The sequence below is a fragment of the Motacilla alba genome, chromosome 7, assembly GCF_015832195.1.
Source record: "Motacilla alba alba isolate MOTALB_02 chromosome 7, Motacilla_alba_V1.0_pri, whole genome shotgun sequence".
Classification (NCBI taxonomy): domain Eukaryota; kingdom Metazoa; phylum Chordata; class Aves; order Passeriformes; family Motacillidae; genus Motacilla; species Motacilla alba.
The window spans coordinates 28,287,127-28,312,688 of NC_052022.1; the positions used below are offsets into that span (position 1 = coordinate 28,287,127).

Below are 25,562 nucleotides of genomic sequence, written 5' to 3' on the forward strand. Positions count from 1 at the left end.
CACACTTGGGTAACTGGAACATTGATCAAATAAAATACTTTTTCCAGCAGCAGAAATAAATGAAATAAGAAGTTGGCTCAGAGATACCAGGCAGATGGAAATGATGCTACTGCCTGGGCTAAATGTGCTTTCAATATGTGCTGCATGTAAATAACTCTGGGTGAGCTCCCCAAATAGGTTTAGGAAAGAAAACTGCAGCACTGTTCACAACAAGTGCAGACAGCTCAGCCAGGCTTTGAGGCAATGCACTGGAAGGGAAAGCATGCAAATTATAGGAGGAACCAGTGTGAACAGCACTGCAGAAGTGGGACACTGGCTAGCAAATGTGCAGATAGTGGATTTTGGTGGAAACCAGCCAAAACATCTGCTGGATGGAAATCTTGACCAAAAAGATGAATAATATTGTGTTAGATAACTAGGTGGAGGAGGTGACAGAGGGAAATGGGTGTAGGGAGAAACAGCAACATGGAATGTCCAATGTTCCCTTAAATAAGTGAATCCATGGCTAGAAAATGCAACCTGTTGTACAGGTGCAGCAGCTCAGTGGAGCTTGCAATGTTTTTTTCAAAGAACAGGCTGTCAGATCATCTCTTAATAGATTTACTCTAAGATAAAGATGCTGCTAATAGCAATATTAAAATTTGTACAGCGGCACAAGTCAGTGTAGTGAAGGAGCAAGGAGTACACATTTAATGTGAAAACAGAGAAAATGGGCCTGCCTGTGGATTCTGGAAAGAAGAAATTTTTTGAAAACAAACCCAAATTAGTTAAATACATTTATGTATAAAGTCTTGGATAGAGCACAGTATATTTATAAACATCCACATTAATTATTGTCTTAAGGTTCCTAGGTAATTATGATTTATGGTGTCTAGAAAGACAAGATCCTTTGTTTTTGGGTCTGTATCTGAAATCCTCTTCCATGAGATGATCATACTCTCCCATCCACCAATTGTCTCACAGAAGTGAAGAACTGATATGGATCCATCTGCTATTGTTTGAGAGTTTGTAATTAAAAAAAAAAAAGTCTGCTGGAGCAGGCAGTAGATGATAATCTTGTCAAGCTAGTTGTTTTCAGAGGCTCCATGTTTATGTGCACTTGGAGAACTGCCAGTAGGATAATAGTTCTAGAATAACAAGATGCTTTACACAAAACAATGCTGAATGAAAGACACCAAGATGTCCAGACCCAAAAGTATTCTAAGACAGTGAGCAGTGGCATGCCTAGGGACTGAATTGGCATGATTTCCTGATACTAATTAAAGTTGCTGAGTGCTCAGCTTGTTTAAAAACTACATGTTTGCCTGATATGGATTTAGACTAATGATAAACATGCTCAATCTAAAGGCGCCCTTTCTTTTCTTATCCATCATGTCTGCTCTGAAAGTTTATTGTGTGGTTGAAAAGAGGGTCATGGGTTAAAGGGAGGAAAAAGTGAAAGGGAGGCAAGGAGAGTAGCTAGAGCAAATAGGAAAATGAGATTATTAGTTCTTAGCCTGTGGAAGAAAACTGTGACATGACAGCCTAAAGAAAAGTGTGAAGAGTCATAGAGTCATCTGAAAAAAAAATAATTCAGAAATAATATAGAGAAGATTTTGGCATTTACTTTCCACTCAGAATGGCAGCTGCTCTATGTGTAGCTGGTGCAGAAATTTGTGGCTCACTGGGCAATTGACTCCGAGCAGTATCTGCTCTCTTACTTCCTCCCCTACCTTGGCTTCGCCTGGAATTTTTGCAAACCATCCTGCCACATTCTGTTCAAAACAAAATGCCAAGATTTTGCTGCATCAGAATATTTTTAACTCTCAAGAAGGCTGTTAAGGAAATACAGATAAAAATAATGGCAGGCACCAAGAAAGACTTTTCCTAGAAAAAGCATGAGAAAATGTTGCCTTTCTGGAAGGAGCTTTTGATGTGCTGTGTATGTATGTAGCCTGCATTTTCTTACAAGGCTGATGTCCCTTTCAGGTGTGGGATCCACAACATGTTCCCTTTACACTTAGCAGCACTGAATGCCCACTCAGACTGCTGCAGGAAATTGTTGTCATCAGGTGAGTAAATCCCCCAGTGTCCCTGGAACTCGAGTAGTGTTTGTCTCTGCTGCTTGCAGCCCCTTTCAGTGCTTTGTTGTGAATTACTCTAATGAAAAGCCTCCTGTGCTGCTGTGTTGGGCCGTGTGGGGCAGTGCACCAGAGCATGCAAGGCTTTCCCAAAGCCATGCTGGTACTTCCTGCGTTGTTCATGGCCAAAGCTCTTCTCTCACAGCAGGTTCAGAGAGTTTAGACTAATTCACTGGGGGAGGGAAGGAATTTAGAACCCCTTTCCAAACTGTAGGAATGTGAGACCCTATTTTGCTTTGGGGATTCTCCCCCTTGCCCGCCAAAGGAGTAATTCTGAAATTATCTCCTGGGGGTCTGCACTGGCACAGGTATGTACATATCACTGATGATGATGATGTATTTTGCATGCAGCTAAAGTGTGTTTCTGAATCTGTAGTTAGACTTAGGCTGGCCAAAGCTCTGGGGGCATGAGGGGGAAAATGAGTGGAAGTGTAGTGTCAAGAGAACAGGCTTGGGATCCTCACCAGAGCCCAAAGCAGAAGCAGCCAGAGCTTCCTTATGCAACCATTTCAAAAGTGTCAGTAATCAGTGGCCAAATCCCAAATTCTGCTTTTTCCAGGCAAGAGTTCCTATGATTTAAAAAATCCTGACCCAGATCATATAAGTTTTCTAGAAAACTCCTTCATTACTTAACATTTAAAATGTCCTACAACTACTTTTCCCCCTTAACTTGAGTCCTGTAGGGTATAAAAGAAAAGTGAAAAATGGTAATTACCTACCCTATTACATTAAGACTTGGTGTGCTCTGGCCTTGACCACTAGATAGGAAGAGAAAACACTCTGGGTGACCAGAGTTAGCACTGTCAGGCTGCAGCCTTTGGCCTCGTGCATTTTGATAAATATCCCCACATGCTGCTGGAAGCCTCTTCCCAATCTGACAACCACATGCCACGAAAACAGCTCCGATTCATGTTCAGGCTGACTCTGTGGCTCTTCCTCATGTCTCCATGTTCTCTGTCTTCCTGTCCTGCTGTCACAGTCCTCTTGATAAGCCTCAGCCTCCCAAAGGCCCATCCCAGGCTGCAGGCAGGGATGTGGAGGAGCTGGATGCGGAAATCGGCGCTCGTCACCTCCGCAGCTCCTTTTATAGCGCTGCCAGCGCGAGCAGCTGCTCGCCATCCCCGTGCCAGCCTCTCTACTGTGCCTCGCCTTCTGCTTTCTCCCCGACTAACTGATTTTTCTGTCTCTGCGATGTTTCTTGTGGTTTAACTAGGACAAAAGTGTAGCGTAGTGTCCTTGTTTAGTAATGAGCACGTGCTGTCTGCAGGCTTTGACATAGACACCCCCGACAGCTTCGGAAGAACGTGCCTGCACGCGGCCGCTGCCGGAGGGTGAGTACCTGCACTGGGGCTGCTCCAAAGCATCCTGGGGCACATTTGGGGCCAGCCACTTGGGCTGAGCTATCCACGGAGGAGTTTATTGCTGTGCAAGGCAGTTGCCATAATTTAATTGTCGTAATTTGGGTCACTTTAGGCTCTCTTTTGCCGCTGCCCTTGTGTAGGGTGAGCTGGGTTGATTTGAAGCGTGCGTTTCAGGCAGAGGGGAAAACTCTTCCTTTTCATGCCCCTGAGAAGGCTGTTTCAGCTTTCAGAGGGGTGCTGCACTTGCCTAGGCCTCTCTGAGGGCCACAACAGTCTCCAAAGGCCAGCAGTCTCCAGGAAAGCATCAGTCTCTAGGGAACACCCAGTGAGGAGCAGGAGCAGAAGCTGGAGCTCCTGGCATGCTGCTGGCAGGGGAGTTCTTCCTGGCCTCCGTCTCTGGACCTTGTCCTTGTCCAAAAATGCAGCTGCGCAGCAGTGCCCATCAGGATGCAGCCTTGGAGTCCAAATGTAGTTTATCTCCCTCTCTCCCATTTTTCAGGTGCGATAAGTTTCTAAAAGAAAAACCAACGAACCAAAGCAACAACAAAAAAAGAACCAAAACCAAACCCACATCTTCCAAATTAGAAAGTGAGAAGGCTGCCCCTCTCTCTGGGTGATGCATTCCTGAAAAGTGGTAGGAGGGCAGAAAAGTGAAATTGAAGTGAAAATGGAAGCGCTTCAATTTAAGATGTAAATGTAGCATCCAGTTATTTTAAATATTTCCAGATAATCCAGTCAGTGAAGTGTTGAGAGGTTAATCTAGCAAAAGGACACAATTTTTGGCAAGCATTGAATTTTGACTCTTTCATTTGAGTACTTTATGGCTCAGAAAACAGCTGAAATGGAGCCCTACAGCCCTGGGATTCTCTGTGGTTATAACAAGCAGAAATGCTCATCCACAGCAAATACTTGGCAGACATTCTGGAAATTGCTTTTTCTTCTCAGTGGAACAAAATCTGTATCACAAAGTTTTTGTTCTTGGGGGGGAAAAAACCCAAACTCTAATAAAATTGATCCAAATATTGGTTTTATTATTGTTTTGGTATTATTCATCTTGATACTTCTTTCACTTTAGTGTAAGAGGTATGACAGTTGCTTGGATGGAGATTATTTTTCAGATAGTTCAGTTGATATTTTTCAAATATAGTTCAGATGCTACCTCTTTGATAAGGCTGCGCCCCAGAAGGATACTAAAAACATCCTGGAAGTCCTAAAGAGAAGGAGAGGCTTCAATAAGAAGCAAAAGTGACTCATGAAAACAAACCATATTTTCCCAGTGGTTTACTACTATTGTCCTCACTAGCACGTGTATTTATTTTTAGTGCATTGTGGTGAGTGTTCTGTAGTTATTTTATGCAACAGCAATTTGGGATCGACATAAACCAAAATATTGCATTATTGCACCAATCCCTTTTTTTTCTGTAGCTGGAGATCTATAAAAGCCATAAGCTTATTTCCTGACACAGGCCTCTTACTTGCCATTACATTAATGGGAATTGCATGGGTGCTAGGAAAAGAATTTCAAAGGTCTGCTCATCTGATTGTGAGCACAAGTGATGCCCCTGTGAAAGGCAAGTGGTCTTGGAAAGTGCTGCACTTCTTGATATAATTTTCTGGCTTGGAGTCCCACATTTATTTGCTTGAATTACAAAATATTTCAGAATGCAGCTGGTTTGTTTTCTATTAAAAATTACCTTTCTTTAAACAAGATGAATAAACAACCAGGATGTGGTAAATTCTCCTCCACTTTTATAAATGCAGTGTTGATGTGACAATCACTAGAAGAGCCACACCCCTTTGCTAACAAAGCACTTGGAGATGGGCTTAGTTCTATCAGTAGTCAACAAATCATATCAGATAATACCTACAAGTGACTCTTGTGATTATATTTCATTAAATAAACAGGATTTGAGCAAAGGGCTTACTGTTGAATGCTCTGCTGAGTGGGGGTGGATTTCGTTAAATGTCACTTCTTCATTATTAGACTGGCATTTCATAAGCTAGCAACAACTTTATTTTAAAATTCCTTTATAAAATACCAGGTCAGAATGGGAAGCTCTACAGTACAGCTGCCATTGAAAATCTCCAAACATACTGATCACATTTACTGCGCTCTCTTTGGAAAATTAATTTTTTTCTCCTGCAGAAGAGAAGATTGAGGTTTTCTAGTGGAAAAAAAATAAAATAATTTATTTTTAGAGCTTCACTTTCTGTTTGATTGAATTTCATGTTAAACTTTTTGCACAGCAAATAATACAAAAATAACTAGAGTAACTTTTTCCTTTTGGGGGACAGGGGGCAATGCAGGTGTAGGCTTCTGTTTTATTCACATTTTGTTTTCTTTACTTCTCTTTCCAGTAATGTAGAATGTATAAAACTCTTGCAAAGCAGTGGAGCAGATTTTAATAAGAAGGACAAATGTGGAAGGTAGGTAAATTACACAGCTCTTTTAAAATAGAAAGTATCTATCAGGCAAGGAAGAAAGGCTGCCTCAGACTGAAAATCATATGTTCTATGAAAAACGGCAGCAAAATCAGGTAGTTTGGCCTTCTCTGCAGAGCCCTTGCTGCTGCAGTTACATGCCAGCCAGCCAGGTGCAGGCTTCATTAAATCCATTAAAACTCTTGAGGTTTTCTTTTTAAAAATATCACAGCTTTTCTTTTTTTCCTGACTGCCGAAATTCTTGTGCTGGTGTGCCCAAGACACCACCTGAGTTCTGATGGCAGGATAGCTGCCATTGGATGTGCTTCCTAGAGGATTTTCCCCCCACAGAAAGCGTTGCTATGGGTGTTGCTATGCCAGCTCGAGGAGATGCTGTGATGGACACGGCGCTTTGCTCTGCCTCCCAGCTGGGAGAAGGAGCGTGTCTGCAGAGCCACAGCAGAGGCTCTCACAGGCATTAGGCTGTTTGCAAGATACAGATTGATGCTCTGCATCCTATTAGGCTTTGTAGCAGCACTAGCACTTCCTATTAACACAATATTTTGTTAAATTTCCATAAATTCAAGTGCTGATATTGACTGCTGGAAATCTGTAGGAACACAGTAATTAAGATTTATCTTTATCCTCCTCAGTACATGTTGGAAAATGAGGTAACAAATTGCCACTTATGTTCCAGGACACCTTTGCACTATGCAGCTGCAAATTGTCATTTCCACTGCATTGAGACTCTGGTGACAACAGGAGCCAATATTAATGAAACAGATGACTGGGGACGCACCCCTTTGCACTACGCTGCTGCTTCTGACATGGACCGAAAGTAAGAGAGCCCTGAGGAGTTCCTGCTTCGAGTGTTTCACTAAATCAGTGTCATTTTAGTCTCTTCATGGTGCTCTGCTGTTTGAGCCAAAAAAATGATCCCACTAGCACAGGAATTTCTCTCAGATGTATGCATAGCTCCACAGTGAGTTGCTCTGACTGGAAGCCAAAGCCCCAGCTGATGTGGCATTTCAGCTCCATGGTTTACCTCTGGAGGAGCACACAGTTCTGCAGCCACCCTGCTGCCCTACAGAACTATTTTCACAGTATTGTGTCCTCTGTTTTCCTCTCTGTGCTTTCCTCACAAGATTAAGCTTAGAGAATTTTCTGCATTAGCTTTTTAAATAATCAGAAGGGATAGAGCAAGAGACAGCAGGAGGAGAGGTTTTCTGAGAGGGACTGCAGTGACAGACAGACATTTGGGCATTTTGACAGATTCGTGGGAAGGGTGGGATAGATCTAACCATCAGTCTCACTCCACTGTCAGAGCAGATAAAAATGCTCACCCTGTCCAAACAGGTTGCCTTTTTAGAGGAATATCTGAGGAATAGCCTTTGTCATAACTCAGTGGTGTTCTTGTGAGAAAGGGGGAAAACAGCTGCAAAACTTAGAAATGCTATGGTTACTGACTGCAATTTTAATTCCCAGATAGTTGAACATTCTGCCAATCTCTTCCTTATAAGACACTGTATAAACCAGACTCCATTTTCCTGTTATTTCTCTATTAAAACTGTTAGCAACCCTTATTTATTTTAGGTCATCCTATGTTTTTCTGTCTCACAGGGTCTCTAGACCCTAAGGATCTAGTTTTTGCTTTTTTATATAGTGAGGTCTGGTAAAAGTGCAGCTGCATCTCTCCCAGCAGAGCACCACCTCCATGCCACAGCAGGGGAAGTTTGGTTTAACCTTATGGCAGAGTTCTGAATGCCACATCAGAGCCTCGAGAGCTTCTTCATCATTTCCTGTGATAGTACTGATATAAAAAATGTTTTCCCCATCACCCTCAAACTTGAACAGTGCTGGGGAGAAGGAGGCAGAGTCACCAGAGGTCTGTGCTTGGCATGAAAACCAGCATAACATTGTAGGAAGGCTTTCACCACCGCCTGTTTCTAATTCTGTCTTACCAGGGTGAGGTGTTACTTGGGGGGGGGTTGAGAATGATGACTCAGTGTGTGTTTTTCAGCTTTTGGTTCTTGGTAGGTGAGGTTCCTGCATTTAAACAAGCTCTTGGTTAACTTCAGGATGTTTCTACTTTTATCCCTCATTAAAAAAGAGAAAAGAAAAGCTTATTTAAGCTTATTTTAGTCACATCCCGAACTTTGGAAGAAGTATATGGCTTTTATTTGTCCTCACAATCCAAGCCTAAATTGATTCTGATGTGGTGATGCTGTCTTCTCGTTAAATTTTTCAGTTTGAGATGTTCTGGAAGAAGCCTTATTACATAGATCAAATGCTATTTGCAGGCCATGATTTTATAGGTCAGCAAATCTTTTTTTTTTCCTGCTGAATGTCAAAAAATTTGCAAGGTCAGGCGATCTCATTCCAAAGAATATTCATCATTAACTCTGGATGTGGGTAGTTAATGAGCAGGGAGAAGAACCTGACTGAGAGATCACACAGTGTTGCCAAGATATATTTTTTTGACAGAAAGTGAGACGAGTCAGCTAATGCAGCCTCGAGACACAGTGATTTAGTATCAGTGATTAAAGTTGCTCTAAATCCTAAATGCTGGAGAAGAGCTAGCAGCTTACTGCAAGAGGAAGCAAGGTGTAGTAATCCTGAGTTACTCTCTGGAAAGGAAAAAAAGTGCACAACATTGCTATGGTTGAAACAGAAGGATTCTAGAAAATGTTGGTCAAACTGTACCTGGTAGAAACCAGAATTAATTTTTTTTTTCTTCTGGCATTGACTTGTGGGACAATAAACTACCACACTATGGGTTGTCTCCCCAGCTTTGGAAACTCACTACCTGCAGAGCCATGCAGTGCTCTCAGTTAACTTGTAGAATCCTCATTGTGGGCTGGAGGAAGTCAGCTCCTTGAAGAGGAGACTGGGGGTGGGTAGCAGACTGCATCAAAATCACTGGTGTGGTGTTTTGAGAATAAGTTGCATTTTTCTGTCCTCTGTGCTAAGAAGAAAGAATATTTTAGGTAACTCCCATGAAAATGCTGAAGAACTTGAAAGAGCCACTGAGATGAAGGAAAAAGAAGCTGCATTGTAAGTTTGGTGTCACAAAAGCAGTTAGACTTCATTCCTGGAGAATGCCATGGCTTTGGCTTGCAGCCTTACACTCTGCTCTTGCTTGTTCTTTCCTCTGCTAAAAACAATGCTTGGCTTCAATGAGGGCTAACCTAAAGGAAAAAGCTCCACACTCTTCTCTGTGCACATATTCCCTGATATTTCTGTTTCTGTGCTTGTTGCTGTTTCTTAATGGAAGATGTACAGCTTCGGTAATTTTATAATTCTTTAATATCATGTGCTTTAGTATCACTCAGTGTCTTTAGTGTCATGCACAGCAGAGTCTGTACATTGCAAAAAGAAGTAGCCAATGGCTTTCTCAATGCATTCACTTGGATTAGCATTTTCATCTATTTGCTTAATGATTAAAAAAAAAAATCCCCTTTATCATATAATGGCCTTACATTCACTCCAGATTACAGGCTAGGCAAGAAAGTACTACTAACAAAATGATGGTATCTTGATGGTTTAAGAGAAAGTGGCAAGAGCTAGAAAGAGCAAAAGGGATCTTTTGAAAAAAATGGTTGAAAAAAAGCCAATGAAGAAGAGAGTATGTTCATGTAACCCAGTTAAATCTTTTTTCTCCAGCCTGCCCTACTGCATGCTGGGAGGCCAATGGTTTGATACCTGAGTTTTTATGTGAGGGATAGCAGTTCTAGGCTGTTTATGTCATGTGTACAGAATCTTTCAGGTTTTGTGACAGAAAATCAATTTTGTAATCTAGAGTAGCCACAAGAGTTAGGTCGAAGATCTTTTCCATGAAGTTGATCTTCAAGGACGAGTGGGGATTTTCTGTTTAAAAGCATGGTGAATGTGAGGAGCTATTGGTGAAAAGTGATTTGCTGCTCGAAGTACAGGACTCACTGCCAGTGCCGCTTCCAGCTGCAGCGAGGGATGAGCCTGTTAAATCTTGTGAGCCCCCATTTACCCCGGTGAATTGTCCACAGGTGTCTCGAGTTCCTTCTCCAGAACGATGCCAACCCATCCATCCAGGACAAGGAGGGCTACAACACTGTGCATTACGCGGCTGCCTACGGGCACCGGCAGTGCTTGGAGCTGGTGAGTGCTCGCTTTAGGACTTCCCTGTCTGCTGATGTGGAATGTGCACGTGCCAGGAGGGTGAACTCCCCTCATGGCTACTATTGCAGCTCTTTGGATAGTAAGAAATATGTGGAAACCTGCGACATGGGGCAGTAAACTCAAATATTTGCACCCAGAAGTATCTTAAAAATATTTTTATCTTGATAATCAAGTCCTTATTCAACAACGTGGTGCTTAAGGGTTGTCTTTGAGTGGACTTTATGTAAGCACAAATTAATTTTAAGCATGATCAAAATATTCCCTGTGTATGCCTGAGTGCCAGGACTAGGGACAGTTCCTGGTAAATGACAGTGTATGTGCCTGATCCACCTGGCACTTTATCTGACCTGCATACTGAGGGAGTAAATAACTTTTGCTTCATACCTGCAGTTTCTTTTTTGTCTCTGGCAAAACAATGGCAACATTGATAAAGTTACCATAATCAAGATCAACCTTATATGCAATGCAGCTGAGAACTTTGGAGTTTGTTTGGGGTTTTTTGTTTGTTTTGTTTGGGGTTTTTTTTTTTTTTTTGGCTATTCCTTTTTTAATATTCTGGGTCTGAGTGATTAGTAATTGCATCTTCTAAAATGCCAACAATTTTTAGCCAAACATTGGATTTGGGAGATGTATAGAATGGAATTTATAGACCTATCTTGTTAAAGTGTCATAAAGGTGAGAGTTAACTGCTTGATATACAGGGTGATCCAAAATTATATATATTATATGTATTATTACTATATACATTGTCTATGCTATATAATAGATAGTATCTATTACATATAAATTGACTTTAATTGCTTCCAAAAACTAAGCTCCAGTTGGAAAATTGTATAGATATTCAAGCCTTAGTGAGAACACTGTGTGTTGTTTAGTGTTACGTGTTGTTTGGTTCTTTCTTTCTGTGTTGAAGAGTCGAGTATTTAGTTATTGAGAAGGAGCTCTGCACAGCACACGCTGCTTTCACACCACACGTGCCACAGCAGGAAAGTGCTGCAGCTGGCCTGCAGCTGGTTCCAGCAGCTTGGAAACCTGGGGCAGAAACTCTGCCAGGGCAGGCCTGGGGCAGAATTTCAGGCGGGGTGTTAAGCCTTTTTAGCTCCCACCTGCAAGCATGTATATTTAGGACACTTTAAATAGCACTGCTCCTTTGTGGCTGGTGGCAGTGAGTTTGGCCTTGCCTTCTCCTAGCAGGGATCTCTGGTAACTCTGCCTGTGGGGGTGGAGGGGGAGCATCTTCACTGGGGATTCTCTTTCAGCCTCCCTGTCAGTCTCCGTGTGCTGTGAGGCATGGAATGGGCACGGAGGAAGGCTCCCTCTCTTTTGTACCTGTGGCTGGGCACATTTTCTGCACATCTCAGTTGCGGGCAATGATCTGCTGTCAAATCCTGGCATTGCTTAGGCTGGGCAGACAAAAGGAAGAGCTGGGAACGTAGTGTATGTCAGAGGTGTTGGGTTTTCTTTTAATCTGGAGGGGTGAAATGCCAGCTGTGGGCCAGAGACAGCTGTGCAGCAAGTGTTCTATATTCAGGCAGAAAAACTCCATGTTCTTCCCTGTCAGTCTTCCTGTATTTGTGTCTAAAGCGGGAGTATGGAAACCCAAGCTCAAGCATCATTTACAGAGTTAGAATCACACAGCTGTTCTGTGTACAATGGTGAAAAACAACTGCCATGAATTTTATCCTCTGCATGCACAGGACCACTGTTGTGTGCTGGGGTGCCAGCATGAAACTTTTGGGGAGCCGGGATTATTCCATTGGTGTTTGGAGGGTAACAGGCATGTCATTTTCTCTCTGGAACTCAAAGGGTAAATGTGTCAGAAAGCATTTGTGCTTATCCAACAGTAGGACCAGGATCTGTTATCTTTGCAGCCACTGGCAGAAGAAGCTGACTCAGATTTTTTGTCACGAGTTACCAAGTCCTGAGTTTAACAGCTTTACATTTGATAACTCAAACTAGTTGATACAGGCACACCTTACACTGATTTCTTTGCAACGCTGGGATTCAGGATGGCAAAAGGGCTGAAAGCAAAGTCAAGTGGGATTATGTAAATAAACCATTATTTTTCAGTGCCACATTAGCTGTTATTGTACTATTTTATCCCCTGGGCGAATGTTTTTGTTTATTATTGATAGCTGATAAATGAAAATATCTAGAAATTATCTTGCCTAGAACAAGACAGTTCTTTCTGGGCCTAAAACTTGTTAGAGGAAAGAGTTCATCTGAAATATTAATTAATTTAATTAATTTAATTAATTGTGGTCAAAACTAAGTCAAGGTGGGTGCAGCAATAATCTTGTTTTTCTATGAATAATGACTACTAGTATTTCTCTACATACACAATTCCACACTTCAGCAAAATGTTAGGGAATTATTTTGGTGTTCCAGAATATGTCAAATTTATAAAAGACCTTGTAAGATTACTTTTTATTTGCCTTCCCCCCTCCCCCCCACCCAGTTTTTTAGTAGGTATTTAAGAGAGCTTATTTCCAAATAAATGTTCACTTTTAAAAGTAAATCCAAAGAAGAAAATGTACCATCGAGTGGAGTTTCCTTCACTGGGCAATTTGGTCTGTGCTTTAAGCACCACAGTTTCTCAGCATTATAAAATATTTACATGTTTGAATACAGTTTAGAGAAAGGCTGGTTTATCTATGGAAACATAGTTTCATTCTTTGACTTTTGTGTTTACCGTGAGTCTAATACCTTGGCTGGAACTTAGCTACCTTTCTTTGTGGGGAGGTGTTAGGAGAAATAAGGATTGAGAGTGAAAAGGTCATATCTTTGACCCAAACCAAATTTATGTTTTGTGTATTCAACTACAGAGCTCAACAAGAGCAGCTTTTAGAAGCTTTTTCCTGGAGGACCTTTAGGTTGTCTGGAATATTAGCGGGGTACTTGCCCTGCAATGAATGATGTGATGTTGCTAAAAAGAGAAGAGTGGAAGCTGATTCCTCAGCTGTTTCTCCATCTGTAGGGAGCCATTCATAAAGGGTGAATGGTGGGCATGTGTGCTTGCAAGCCACTGAAACTCCCACCTGCCTTCCTGCTTCTGAAAATAACCTCAGGTTTGTTTAGGCTGGGGCCAACTTTGCTGTTGGTAGTCAGTGATACTGGTCATCACTGCTACCTGGTGTTTTAGAGCTGATCACATCACCCAACTCCTTTGAAGAACAGGGAAAATGTTGTGGATTTTTTAACATTGAAATGATCTCTTATCACAATAGCTTTATTGGTGTGAAAAGAGTGGAATTTAAATTGTAATTTCACATTAGAATTCTACCCAGAGAGACAGTCAAGCACTTTGTGCTGATAAAAACAGGTTTCTGTGCAATGCTAGGCCAAACAGAATTAAATGCCTGTCTCCTCCAGTGATATCTCTTCTCTGACTGTAAGAAATGATGGATACTTTTTCTTTTAATCTGCTCTTCTCTTTATTCCATCAGCAAGTGTAATTCTCTCTTTGACTAACAGAAATTGAATCATCACAGGGGCTAAATTGTTTAAGGATGGGAGGAGAGCATGATTTAACCAAAAGCTGTGCCCAGAAGAAAAGGCAAATCCCCTTGTGTGTGTTGGGGAGCAGAGGCTGAGGGAGGTGTCTGGCCAGCACAAAGCCACACTGGGAATGGAGAGGCTGGGGAACACCTTTATCAGAGCAGCTCTGCACTGCAAGGCAGATGAGCCATGCCTTCAAACGCGTGGTTCCTTAACCTGTGGAGAAATTGAAATCACTGACTCCATAAATCTCCAATATGGCTGCTGCTAATTACCTGTCTCCTACCAACACAAATGTGTTCATTCATCCATCTGAGAGCAGGACACTGGTAATTACTGATGAGTGAATCACAGCAGGGGCTGGGATAGGTGTTAAAAAGCTTTATTCCACATGGGGATCTGGCTTGGATGCTCATCCAGTGGCAGCCCCTGGCCTCCTGACTCAGATCTCTTTATTCAGGGGAAACAACCTGGGCTTTCTCCTTCATAGTTGCCTGTCTGTCTCCATATCCAGCACCCTCTTTCTTAAAGGGAGCATGTTGTCTGAAGCCAGGGGCAGCAGTGTTTTGTGTGATGAATTACTTTGCACCTGTGTCTGTGAGAGCTTTTTTTTCATGTGGAGCAGAGAAGCACAAAGTCATTAACTTAAGTGGTTCTAAAAAGGAGAAGAACTTAGGAACTTAATGCTCAAAAAGAACTTCAATACATCTAATTTGTCTGTCAGTTGTAGAATCCCCCAAATCATGGTAGACTGGTTTAAGTGGTTGAGTTTTGATGTCAATATTTGTGCAATATGTACCCGCTGTTCAAATAATCAATAGGAGCCCATATAGGCTAGATACACTGATATAAGTTAGTTTATAGAAGTGCACTTTGTCTTAGATTTTGTGTTTTGGAAACCAGATAATTTGGATTCTAAAAGCGTTTTCTAAAAAGCTAATGCTGCTTAGGAAATCAACAAGGGCAGGAATTTACTGTTTGCCCTGGCACCCTGCTGGCACTTTGCCTTGTAGGACAGAGTATTGCTTAGCATCTCTGGGGTTTATTTTCTGTCTCTCTGACACATCTTGTCTTTTTTAGTCTGTGTTCTTATTTTCCCGGGGTGGAGAAGCAAGACACTTTAATCTGCTTTCTTCTGACAGAGAAGAGCAAGGCCACTGCAGAACTTCAGGAGACATTTTTCATTCAGTCAGGAAAGAGATCACAGACTTATGCCATTGCCTTTAAGACCTTTTTGTGTATCTATGTGTGTGGTGTTTAAATGTTATGTGTGAAGAATATCTGGCTCTCTCAAATCTACTGAATTCAAAGAAAAGGACATCTGATCAAGGCATATTGCACGGCATTAGAGTATTAGGCTCTCAGAAAGAGCTGTGGTCACTGGGATTTTAGGGGTGCAGTCGGGTTTGTTTATCCAATACAACTTGTTTGTCTGCATAAGCAGACTTTCAGACAGAAACTGTCACTGGTTTATTGGTATTTGTAGGTTTACAAAGCAATCTCACTTCATTAAGCAAAGCCTCCCACTGTGTGTGTGTGTATTATGTATCTGTTGATCTGTGTTTTGTCAATTGAGGAGATTGATCTTAAACACTGTCATTATTCTCCTCTCTTCCTTCCTCCCTTATGCAGTGATGTAACTTCTATCTGTCCACAGTGGCTGTGGTGTCATTGCTTCAGGAGTGTTTCTGCTGGGTGTGGACAGTGTAGAGATGGGGCACACAGGGTCAGGTCCGTCGTTCTGTTCATGCACTGCTTGCAATGCAATTATTGTACAGGAAAAATAAACCAAGAAACATTTTCAGATTACCATTACACTTGAGTGTTTCTGTCTTTAATTATTCTAATTCTAATTGACATTTTTAATTAGATTGGAAGCAAAACTCCATTGGATATAGTGAGTAAATGAAAAGCAATTGCATGTTGTGTATTTTTATTTAAACTTCTGAGTATTTTGCAAATCCTTGTATTCACTCTGGTGAAGCCTGAGGAAGAAGAATCACAACTCTTAACCAGCATGCCACGTACTTGAAGCAATTGCATGTGTGCTGCTTCTGCTTCCATTGGAATTCCTTCTTCCTGCTGCTTGCAGGCTCCAGCTTTGCTCAAGGCTGTTGCTTCTCCTCAGTCAGTCTTAGGAGCTGTGAGTCCAGTGCACGTACCTGGCTGGCATGACACTTCCCTGGATGTTCAATTAACCTTGCGTTTGGGAATGTGAAATGGAACCACACTTGGCTGTTTTCTGGAAGTTTGTGGCCAATTTTAAAGTGTTTCAGAGAAGAAATGTAAATTACGTGGCTTCAAGTGAGCTTGAATTTACAAAGTACTTGTGTGTGTTTCAGAGTAGAGGCTCAAATGAGAGGAGAGTAGCAAAAATAACACTGAAATGCACATTTTAAAAATTAGCTGCCACTGTATTTCACCAGTCCTCAAGTTTTCTATCTAAAGAGGAAACTTCTAATAATTTCTCTAAATATAATGATGATTTGCAGAAGTTTCTTTGGCTAAGAGAGTCCTTAAAGCAAAATGTGAGGTTTTACAGAACCTCCAAGGTAGAATTTCTGGCCAGAAAGAAATGTGATATATGTGATTTGAGTGTGAAAGTCCTGGGTTCAAATCTCTGCTCTGACTGACAAAAGGAATTGGACTTCTACATCCCAAGGGGTAACCAACATACTATGCAGGCTGGTTCTGGGGGTGATCTCTCACTCTCATTTGGAGCTGTTCTGCATTGTTTAAATACTCACTGGGTGACAATTACCTGCCCCTATGACTCACTGAGTATGGCACTCCTATGGCTTAACATGAAATGATTTTGTATGGAGTGGAAGAGCTCCAAGAGAAGATCAGTGCCCCAGCTCGAGTTTCAGATTTAGATATGTTTAAAGAGCTGAACAGTGTTCTCCTACATGCCAGGTAAGTGTCCTGTCTGCATGGTGGTGACTGTTCTGCTGGGTATTGGATACTTAGACTTTGTACTGGAGGAGTTGCACGGAGCTACTAACACATCCCTTCAGGCTCAGCCTAAGCTCTTGTGAAAATACTTCTTGCTTAAGTTAATTTAGCTTCATCCATATCTGTGCATGTGAGTGAAATTGATGTCAATACTGATGAATTGGATTTTTAAAGCCTGATCTTAGGAAAGCATCAGCACTAGGTTAAGAGGCATATTGGTTTTAACCTGATCAAATTAAAATAATTTGATGATGTGTATTTATGAATATGGAGAGAACTTACAGGATTGCTTGTTCCCCTGAGGATTTATTTGTGCCACTTCACCTTTGAATTTGTCATCAATTAGGAATAATTCTGAGATTTTAAAATGTCCTTCCCTGATTAGAGATAAAGTAGTACAGAGGTTCATTTTACTGCTCTTTTCTGTATCATCAGAAACAACTGATGAGGGTTTTCAATCTTGTCCTGGCTACTTGCTGGAAAAGCCTTTATTTAAAAGAAGCTGCTGGTGGCATGTTTTCCCAGAGCAGAGACAATTATCTGTTGCAATTTATCAGGAAATATGAGATGCAAAGTGACACCTAGCTCATATATTTGTATTCAGTTCTGAAAGTGACATTAAAAATCGTGACAGATTGCCAGTTCTGGATGACCTTGTGAGTGATCAGCGGCATCGCTGCGGAATTGTTGCAGAAGAGCAGTGTCCAACTATTTCTTTTGTCTTTATTGCCTTTTGATCAGCTTTTCACATGTGTGGATATTTCTGAACACTGTTACATTAATAACTTTTCAGAGTAAAGGCCATTTTAGAATATACACAGCCAATCTAATGCTTTGCCATTTTACAATCAGCATGAATGTCACCAAACTGCAGGGGTTCACCAGCAGTACTGCCAGTGTGTGTTGGAATGTCAAAGCTGCCTTAATAAAACAGTAAAACTCTCAAAGAAAAGTCCCTTTAACTTCAGTGCCAGTTAGCACAAGCCTGGGACATAACTACTGGGAGTGCACTGAAATGGCTGTGCCTGGAGGTGCCTGTGCACGATGGCTTGGACAGATCCACACATGCTGTTCTCTTTTGGGGTTTGAGATAGTGCCCATCATTTCATTATCTATGGCTTGGAGTTCCTTTTGACTCTTGCTTTGAAAAGTGCAGCTTAAACCTTTTATGCATGATCAAAGTATTATCACTTTTTCTGCTTAATGGTAATTTTAAATTACTGACATGCTCCATAAAGCTGCCTTTTTCTTTTTTCTTTTTTTTTTTTTTACCAGAGCTGAATTTTAGCATATATTATGAGGACAATCATAGGAAGTATCCTGACTCATTAACTGGCATATCTGAATGCCCCAAAAATGAAGGGGGGAACCCACACTGTATCCTGCTATAGAGTCATTTGTTATAATCACAGAATAAAATCAGGCAGTAAATCCTTTTATGCCTGTAAATACCCTTACTGCACAAATGAAATGGTGTGAACTGTAAAAGTTATTCATCTTCATGCTGAACTGGGGAAGAGAAGAGAGTTTATAATAGCAACCTTGTAGTGCTGTTTGTTTGTAAGACTAGAACTGAATAATTGATGTTTTATCTCAGTCTGCATCTCCCAAAGCATTCATGTTCCTGTTTCTGAGTCTGGAGAAGATTTCACAAAATTACTTACAGTATTAAATGATGTTGTCACAGGAAGTGACAGGGTCATGCTGGGAATTCCCAAGAGGCAGAAAGAGAAGAAGGGTACCCTTGCCTTCAGAAAGGTTCTGACCTGCCCACAGGGAAGAGTGCCCCTCTTGTGCAGGGTCTTTGCACAATTCTGACATCCACCTAAAATCTGTGGCAGTCAATGCAGAGAAATGCAATCTGCTGTAAGGCAAACTTTTAAAGTCTCAAAAAATAAGAAATGCAATGTGCTGGGACATTGTCCAGTCAGCCACCAGTAACCATAAAGTGTTGGTAATTCGTGCTTATTTGTCTGTCTTCAGTGAAATGCAGCTCCACAGGCAGGGATGGATTGCAGCACAGCAGACATGCTGGGATTGCTCTGTGAGCTCTGTGGGATTTAAGCTTCCATGGCTGCCAGGACAAATGACTCTGAATGATAAATTTACCTTTTTAAAAACAGATGCAACTATGGATAGCTTCTTGCAAGGATAATGGAACTAGAGTCACTGTTCTATGTGTTATTATAGAAAATACATGTAATTTAGTATAAAAGCTTCCATAGAACCATAGAAACACTGGTAAAACCGGAGAGTTTCTTGGTGACTTGGACTTGGTGTTTTTTATCTCTTTGTACATTATGTTTATCAATCAAGTGACTTGATTGTTAAAAAACAGTGCTTGACAAGGAATGCCAAAAAAATTATTAGTGCTGTGTGTTTTATCTTCCTCTTCTTGTTCTCCTTTATAATTTCTCTTCTTGCAGTGTATGGCTCTGTTTCTGAGAGCTTCCAGGTTTGCCATCAAAGTCGTGTTTGCACTTGACTTTATGATGGAGCTATTCAGCCTTATGACTAATAAGCTCATTAAGCCTGGTCTGCACCAGCCTAAGCTGCTTTGACTAAGCCATGGAGATGCCTTTTGTGAGGGGCGCTCCAATCCCACAATTTGTGCCTTTAGAGCCTCAATTTTGTCAATTTTCTGTGTGGTTTTTTTCATCTATTTGAAAGGCAATTATCTGCCTTGTTCCCGGAGACTTTTGGAGCCTTCTGACAGGTGAAGGGAAGTATTTACTCGTTATGATTTTGATCCTGGAATTTCAACATGGTGATAATAAATGTAATTAAAAATGATTAAATTAGTCTGCTGTGCTGACCTCATGGACACAGACTAAAGGCCAGTATCAGGCAGGCAGGGGAACAAGCTTAGTGCTTGGGTTTGTTTGGGGGGATTTTTTAGCTTGTTTACTCTCTAGAGAAAATCAGATGCATTTGTGTATTCATAGCTGGCTACTGCTTCATCCTGTTCACAGCTCTCTTATATAAGACAAGAACAGTGTTTTAGCTGGAGGTGGTTCCACATGGCAACACCAAATGCATTTCTTAACTCTGCCCCAAACCCACCAAGAAACTGGTGGGAGGCTTGATTTTTTTTTTTCTTCCCCTTAGCTGCAGGGAAGTGTTAAAATTTGCATTACCTGTTAATACACACACCTACTTGCTTATGATTTTTATCAACACATAGCCTTGACATATTGCTAGGCACAAAATATACAAGTAAATGAAGTCACTGCCTAATTTTCTAGCTTTTCCATAGGGTTCAGGTTATTGGCCTTCTCAGATAAGAGATTTGTAACACCTTATGCATTATTAAGGCTAATTTGTATTCCAGTTTGATTTTGGATAAATTTATCATTGATACAGGTCTACTGGAGACTAAGTTGTACACCAAAAGTTCAGGCCTACATCAGTGTTTAGGAACATGCCATCATCTTGCAGCACAGGCAAACCCCCTGTAGCCTTTCATGGTCTCTTTGGAGAATTTTCCATGTTGTCATGACCTAAAATTGTCCAGATTGTCACAAAAACTTACATGCTTTCTTATTTTTCAGTCTTTTGATTAATTCCTTAGGGTCTTAAGAAAACCCCCAGAAACCAAACCAGCCAACCAACCGAAGGAAAAATCTTGAAAAAGACTGAAAATTTTACTTCTAGCCTTAGAAACATTACAAATCAGTTTGAGTTGACTGTCACGCTTTTCTTTCTTTTATAGAGTCTCCCATTGGTGATTTTCTGTAAAATGGTAATTTCCAGTCCCAAAGGCTTTTGGAGACTAACTCTGAGTAATTATTAAGCAAAAGGCCAAGCACATGAGCAATGCCACTCCACAAATGCTGAATTGTCAGTAGCATTCTCGACACTGTGTATGATTTGTTTTGCAGCCTCAGCTGGATAAGTTGTCAGGGTTCATGTCCTGTTGTGGTGCTTTTCCATAGCTCCTCCTTCTAGATGGATGGAAATGTCCTTAGTTTTAAGCTGTAAAATGAAGAAGATTATACAAATTCATTACTGGATGCTTCTAATAGTTCAGGGACATGTTGCATTTTGGAAGACTGTCATTGCAGGAGCAGATTGTTCTTTCAGTCAATTTTATAATTTATCAGTGATTCACAGCTCAGTTATAATTATTCCCAGTGCTAATTATGTGTCAGAATTACCCACAACACTGTATCAGACATGGCTTGCACATGCTGTATAATCATGAAACTGAGCTTCCTCCAATGTAAATTTACTGAGGGCTCTATTCCACAAATCCATTGTTTTAAGGGCTCCTTTCTCACCCAAGGAGGCCCCAGGATTTCATGGAAACTAATTAATCAGGGTAAGGATGTTCAGGACAAGCTTTTAAACTGGTTTTATAGCTTTACCCTCTGCAGAAAAAGCTTGAAAATACTTTTCAATCCTTCAATAATTACTGTGGCCAAAATACATCTTTGCTGACTTACAGATTTATAGTCCATGAAAATTTATCCTGTCTCATGTTTTAAGACTTGATTTTTTTTTCTTCCCAGCTTCTGGAAAAAACGAACAATATGTTTGAGGAGTCTGATTCTGCAGCTACAAAAAGTCCTTTGCATTTAGCTGTAAGTACGAGATGTGTAAAGCATTTGATCAGTATCTCCTAGAATAGTTCCTTAATCTCTGTCTTTGAAGCAAGTTTAACTGTGGGCTTGTTTTGAAAAAGGTGGGAAGGGATGTATCAAAGCCAGGTTCTCGGCTGGAATCGTTAATCAAGTTTTAGGCAGTTGAAGCTCTTGGCTCTTCCTGACTCTAACGCTTGGGTAGGAAGATGACACAGACACTGAAGTGAAACTAAATGGAAATTCACCCTTGTATTTAGAACTAATTTATAAATATATGGCCAAAGCTCGAGCCTAGGCTTTACTCATGGAATGAGATTCTCTGATGTTCTGGTGGAGAGGTGCAGTGCAAAAAAACTGTTTGGTAGACAGCAGGGTGTGGGACAGCATGAAAAGCCCAGCAGTGCCTTGTGACCATGCTATGGAGACTGGCATATCACAACAGGATCCAGCAGCTTGAATGTCTTTAGGCATGGAGAGTTCACAGCTTCAACTCTGACGGTACTAACTATACGACTGTGTGTAAATTAAAAGGATCCTCTGAGTATGACAGTGGAGAGGAGGGCAGGCCCCACAAAGCTGAACAAAACATTTCCAATTTGTGGCACTGTCCACTGGGTTTTTGCAATGCCGCCCCTGTTTGTGCTGTTGGCCCCAGTGTGGCTGTAGGTCTGGAAGTGCATCTGCTTGTCCACTGTAGTTGTTCTACCAAGTGATCCTGCTGGCAGGAATTTTCCGTGAAGTATCAGGTGTAAAGAGCAGGTCAAGTTTGTGTTTATATCTGGTTTGAGAATTGCTTTTGTTTAGTTGAAGACCAGCATATGTGTTGAATTCGGCACCAGTCAGGTGATAATCCATGGAGCTCTCCAGTGAATCTAGTTTTTGAAGCAAATGTTTCCCTGTCAGATACTGTAGCACGTGAAAAATGAATTGCTGATTGACCTGTGCTGACTTGGCAAATTATTGCCTGAAATTTACTCACCTTGGGTTGTACTAGAAGGTTAGAGCAAATCAAAAATTGTAATTTCTTTTTCTAAACTCTAGGAATTTTAAAATTTCTTGGGTACGGTATAATTTGAAAAAACCCTTTCAGGTTGAAAAGAGAGTCATAAGGCATCAATAAAAGATTTCTGTTGTGTTTAGGAGACATTGAAAGGGCTGGATTTTAGTCACAATTTATGGAAAAGGTCTTTGAAAGACAGGAGCTGTGTTCTTTACATGACACATTTCATAATTCTAGGCCTATAATGGTCATCATCAAGCTCTGGAGGTACTTCTCCAATCTCTGGTGGATCTGGACATTAAGGATGACAAGGGACGCACTGCTCTGGACTTGGCTGCATTTAGAGGACATGCAGAGTGTGTGGAAGCTCTCATCAGCCAGGGTGCTTCTGTCACTGTAAAGGACAATGTCACCAAAAGGACCCCCCTCCATGCCTCAGGTGAGTGTGATCTTATGCTACCCTTGTGGTCTAAACCCTCCCACACTGAAGCAGGTACATTTACTTAGATGCTGCTGCTATGCACATTTCTTCTAAAGGGAAGAACATTCTCACATGTCCTGAGGAGTGATACTTGTTTGCTGATGTTGTACATTTAAACCCTTTTTATTCTGTTTCATTCATCTTTTTTTCCTCTATCCCTGTGGTTCAGTCCTCCCTCATACAGAATCCCATATTTTTGCACACCACTACTGCTCTGCCCTTACCTGTTTGCCTCTCTCTCTGTTACCACCTACTCTTCAGGAGGTGTGATGTTTCCCTCATGACACCTTTTCTTGCTGCTTCTTCAGCCAAATAATCAGGGGGGAGGGAACACTAGCCTCGCTGCTTCTCCTTTGGAAGAAAGGCTGAAAAATAGATGTGGGCTCTGACTGGCAATGAAAATGTTCTGGTGTTCAAAACTTGCAACCATTAGCAGTGGCAGCACCACAGAAATTCACCCCCCTCTTTCAGGCTCCTCCTCCTCCTGAGCCAGCCTGCAAATTTGCACTTGCTGGCAGCCTGCTCCTTTCCTCATGTGTGGGGTGTTAATTATGTAACATGCAAAATGAGCTGGGAAATGTAGACTTTGTCATTTATTTGAAGGTTATTGTTTGACAGGTACCTGTCAGGTAAATATGCAGAGGTGCCAAAGGGAATGTGTCTCTGCTGTTCCAGGAGTGGCTCCGTACAGGGTAGCAGTGGCCTCTAGTGGGAAGGAAAATTAATACCACGTGGATAATTAATTCAGGACCAGACTTAATTGCCTTCTGCTTATCTTTTAATCTTGCTGAAATGCATATATATTCTGTAGTATCAGTTTATTCTCTGTGTGTGATCATATAAGTGCAACCTCAAAACATGAGGTCAAATAGACTTACCAATTTTGTCTGCAGTACTGAAGGAAATGCTCATAACAGACCCACACTGCATACTAAAAATGCTTCCTGCCTGCTAAAACTTTGCATCAGAACTCAGCACATTTCTCCCCATGATAAATACTGATTGTTTAATTAATTGAAATCAATATTAGTGCTACCACAAAACTAAGCAGTGGTGGTCAAGAGCTTTCCCTGTAGTTACTTCAAACATATCTTGGGATCTGTTCTGAACAAGGTGTGACTCTGTTTGGTACATCATGACTATAGCAAAGATTTGCATTTATTTAAAAATGTGGCTATAGTGACATAAGTTTCCAGTCGTCAAAACTGAACTGGAAAGGTTCTTCAGTACTGAGAAAAGCGAATGGTAACAAACCCATATTTCTGTTAACAGCTCTGACTTAAAATACTAATCTGTAGAATAAATCTGTTGAGTAAATTGAGTAAATTTGTTGAATAGAAGATGTTATTTTAATGCAGACCTTTCTTACCTTCACGTAATTTCAAATTGTGTTCCCCCCCACCCCCTTTTAATTTGGTTTTTAATCTCCTCCATCACTCAGTGCTGTAGTGATGAGTGGCTATCACTTCACAGTGCCAATTCTGGAGTACTGAGTGCCTTCCATGTGAAACCAGTAGGAAGATTCATTGCAGACTTTTCTGGTCCATTATGCTTTTTGCTTCTCAGACTAAAAAACATTCTCAGGAGTGCAAATAAATTGTTTTTTAAATTTGCAGTGAATCAAAATAAGTCAGATAGATATGTGTTAAAAACAACCAACCAACCACATATACAAAAAGCCCAACCAAGAAAAAAGGCAAAAAATTCTACCCAGGAATGAGACACAAAAGGGAACATGTACCTTGAGCAGAATGGAAAGTAATGCACAGATGGGTTGAGTATTTGAACTCCTTAGTAAAGGAAATTCAGCAATATCATGAACTTGAAAGCTTTCAAATGTGAGTTAAGTGCACTTTGGGTAAATAGTCATTAAGACTAAATATTCATTTAGAACCTTCCACTCAAAAGCTCTGTAGAGTTCTGTGGAAATGATCTCTGGAGTAAAGCTCCTACAGGATCCCACCTGCTCCAGACATCCCCCTGCAGTGTGCCCATTTCCACGCTGCAGTTCCCAGGGAAGCGCTTTGGTGAGGAGTGTTTGAGCAGGGCTGGTGCCACCTGCTGGGAACCGCTGCGCGTTCAGAGTCTGTGCGCTGCAAGTGTGGCAGCTCGGGCGCTGCAGCCTCTTGAGAAATCCAACAGAATTCTTGCTGCATTATTCCCCTGAGTGCCAGAGTGCATTTGCACGCACAGAGCGAGCACTCGCGCGTGCAGCACTGTGCACTGGGAGCAAACAAGAAGGCAAAGCGTGCCCATCCCCTTAAACTTGTTTGCCCTCATTCCTTCTCATTACACCAGCACAATTGCTGAACACTGAGCTCAGGAGGCCTCAAGTGGTGGATTGGATGACAGAATTCTGCACGTTTGTGTCAGTAAAGGGATTTATGACTTGAGAACTCACCTAATGAGGTGTTTCTTTTTTCTGTCTGTCCCCGTGAAGTAATAGACTTCCTTTGGCCTTATAACATGGAGAATTTCCTTTGCCCAAATGATATGATCCCTGTGTAATTTCATTACCACCAGCCTCTCCTCTGGCTAGCCTGGGGAATCCATTGCAAACGTTCCCCTAGTGGTAGCATTGTGGTCTGTTGGCAAAACTAACGTTCCCTGCAGGGTCTGTAATGCTTAGCAAGCACTGGGTCAGCTCCTAGGAGTTTCTGGGAGTATCTGTTCTAAAACTCATTTACCAAAATCATTTTCACACATATTTGTGAGCAAGTTATGATTTCTCTTCCCCCTGCTGGGAGAAAGAACAGACCTTTATTTCCCCCCCTCAAGCCAGTGAATCACCAGCCCTGCAGAACTGTTTACATGTTATGTATATGTCATTACTTAGTCGTAAATAACCAAAAATGCCTTTTATTTTTCTGGGTAAATCAACTAAGATTATTTTTGGATGAGTAATTTAAATGTGATGATGTGCACCGGTTTCTCTGCCAGCATGATGTGACATAGGTGGTGTCCAAGGGTTTTGCCTCAGCCCACAGG

At 41.3% G+C, this 25,562-nt stretch overlaps 1 protein-coding gene across 8 annotated transcripts in view; it reads left to right on the forward strand.

The window, feature by feature from the left end:
* Positions 1-25,562, forward strand: part of ANKRD44 (ankyrin repeat domain 44) — a 132,702-nt gene that overhangs the window by 90,901 nt on the left and 16,239 nt on the right. For 4 of the 8 annotated variants that reach the window (XM_038142600.1, XM_038142605.1, XM_038142606.1 and 1 more), the window contains exons 11-19: positions 1,969-2,051; positions 3,388-3,451; positions 5,840-5,908; positions 6,600-6,740; positions 8,873-8,956; positions 9,925-10,036; positions 15,426-15,452; positions 21,022-21,093; positions 22,331-22,532. In XM_038142600.1, coding sequence (XP_037998528.1) covers positions 1,969-2,051; positions 3,388-3,451; positions 5,840-5,908; positions 6,600-6,740; positions 8,873-8,956; positions 9,925-10,036; positions 15,426-15,452; positions 21,022-21,093; positions 22,331-22,532 — 854 coding nt within the window. The remainder of the gene's footprint in view (positions 1-1,968; positions 2,052-3,387; positions 3,452-5,839; positions 5,909-6,599; positions 6,741-8,872; positions 8,957-9,924; positions 10,037-15,425; positions 15,453-21,021; positions 21,094-22,330; positions 22,533-25,562) is intronic. The other 4 variants (XM_038142604.1, XM_038142608.1, XM_038142601.1 and 1 more) reach the window with 3 other exon arrangements.